General features: G+C 49.2%; 1 protein-coding gene across 1 annotated transcript in view; it reads right to left on the reverse strand.

Annotated features, from left to right (window-relative positions):
- LOC107099815 (BTB/POZ domain-containing protein kctd15-like) overlaps nt 1-1,208 on the reverse strand; it is a 10,477-nt gene extending 9,269 nt beyond the window's left edge. The window contains exon 1 of the mRNA XM_015398087.1: nt 719-1,208. Coding sequence (XP_015253573.1) covers nt 719-745 — 27 coding nt within the window. The 5' untranslated portion in view covers nt 746-1,208. The remainder of the gene's footprint in view (nt 1-718) is intronic.
- Between the last annotated feature and the right edge of the window lie 574 nt (nt 1,209-1,782).

Consider the following 1,782-nt stretch of genomic DNA (forward strand, 5'->3'; position numbering starts at 1 on the left):
TGGACCTGAGCAGAAATAGAAGCCATAGATCAATAACTTACTGATCTACAATCTAAGGTCCAATTGGGGCATCAGGAGGCTGCAGCCCAGTCTGCGCCCTGCAGCCAGACCCCCCTCCTCCTCCTCCGTCTGCGTGTCCGCGTGCACGATCTGCGATATGACCTACAGATCCGGGCGCGTGCACGAACACATTGTATGATCTCTGCTCATGTGAATAAAACGGGCTTTCTGCGCCTCGTTCCAGTCTCCGTTTAGAAACTTCAACATTTAGGATGTTTCTGTGAAACTAAAGGTCAGCGTGCGCCTCTGAGGGGCCATCTGTGCGGAATCCCCGCTCTCTGGGGGGTTTAAATGGTTTCGGGTTGTAACACCTTTCAGCAGAAACGCTCCCTGTGATAAGGGGCTGCTTTAAGACATCGGAGCTGCGGATCTTTCGGGAAGATCGTGTAAAACGCAGCGACTCAAGTTCAGATTTAGATTAGAAACCCAACTCTAGAAACCGCGAATCCAGCGCCGTTTTTAAGCCTCCATCACGACCTAAATAAAGCATTTTGGATTTTTGTTTATAAAGCTGCTATAACCCCAAAAAGCTCCCAGAAACATAAAACCAGAGTTATTTTAGTGAAGTCTGGGCTTCCGTCGGAAACGTCGAGGCGCACAGACTTGATACCAAATGGTGAATATCAGGTTTAAACCAGCAGCACGTGCTTTTTCTCACCTGGGAGGAAACAGACACGGTAGACATGGACGGCAGCGCTGCAGCTCCAGCTGAGGTTCGGCTCCCGGCCCGGTGGGTTCTGCCTGCGTCCTCTGGAGAGAGAGAGAGCCGAGCAGAAACAATGCAGACCAACAGAGAGGAGAGCAAGCTGCAGGACGAGTTTGGCCCCGGGCTCCTCAGACCCCCGGGGCCAGGATTAGGTCCTCCTGCCCTGACTTGTTGAGGAGCGCGCCTTGTGTTTGCGCTCTTTGTTGGAGGAAAACTCAGCTGTGAGGTGCAGCAGCAGCATCAGCGGGGTTCAGATCCACCCGGATGAAAAGGCCCAGCCTCCCCGTGGTTCGGGGCCACAGTAAATGACGTCTGTCGTGGCGCTTTGTGCCTCCAGCAGCCTGCGGCCAAATGCGCCATTTCAATTATTGCGCGCTGATAGATGGAGATGTTTGCCGCAGGGCAGAGCGCACTGAGCCGGTCCATGGCGCTCATCTGTCGGCTTCACGCTCCTCCCTCTGCTGCAGCGGATAGAGGGGAGTCACTGCAACGGAACCACAGAACAGACCAGCAGCCTCTAAACAGAACCGATCTGAGGCCCTCAATTTCTACCCATTATATGGATCAACTGACAGATGGTCAGAACATTCACTCCAGTAATAAAGTCATTGCAGGGCTGGAAGAGCTGTTTACATTCTACTTTATGTTGCCTATATTTATATTTCAATGTTACCAAGAGGAATAAAATAACCTACCATGTGTTAAGAGCAAAGGGTATAGGCCTTTTAGCCTATTTTGGGGGTGCTGAAGTAACCCTAAAATAAGAGTTTTGTTTATTAATACTGTCTGCACCTTTTACAATAAAACAATATTGGCATTGTAAAAACTATACAGCATCTGGTTATTTAACCCATTCAATTATGTTCTGGTTCATCAGAAATAACAGATGAAAAGATATAAACAAGCCTGATGGAGCTGTAAGTGTTTAGGAAAACGCTGCATTCAGGTGTTTCTGAAATGTTCAGTCAGATTTCTGCACCTATTGATGGTGTGTTGGTGAAATGTTCACCAGCGAG

The sequence above is a fragment of the Cyprinodon variegatus genome, unplaced genomic scaffold, assembly GCF_000732505.1.
Source record: "Cyprinodon variegatus isolate N-32 unplaced genomic scaffold, C_variegatus-1.0 Scaffold910, whole genome shotgun sequence".
In the NCBI taxonomy this organism is placed as follows: Eukaryota; Metazoa; Chordata; class Actinopteri; order Cyprinodontiformes; family Cyprinodontidae; genus Cyprinodon; species Cyprinodon variegatus.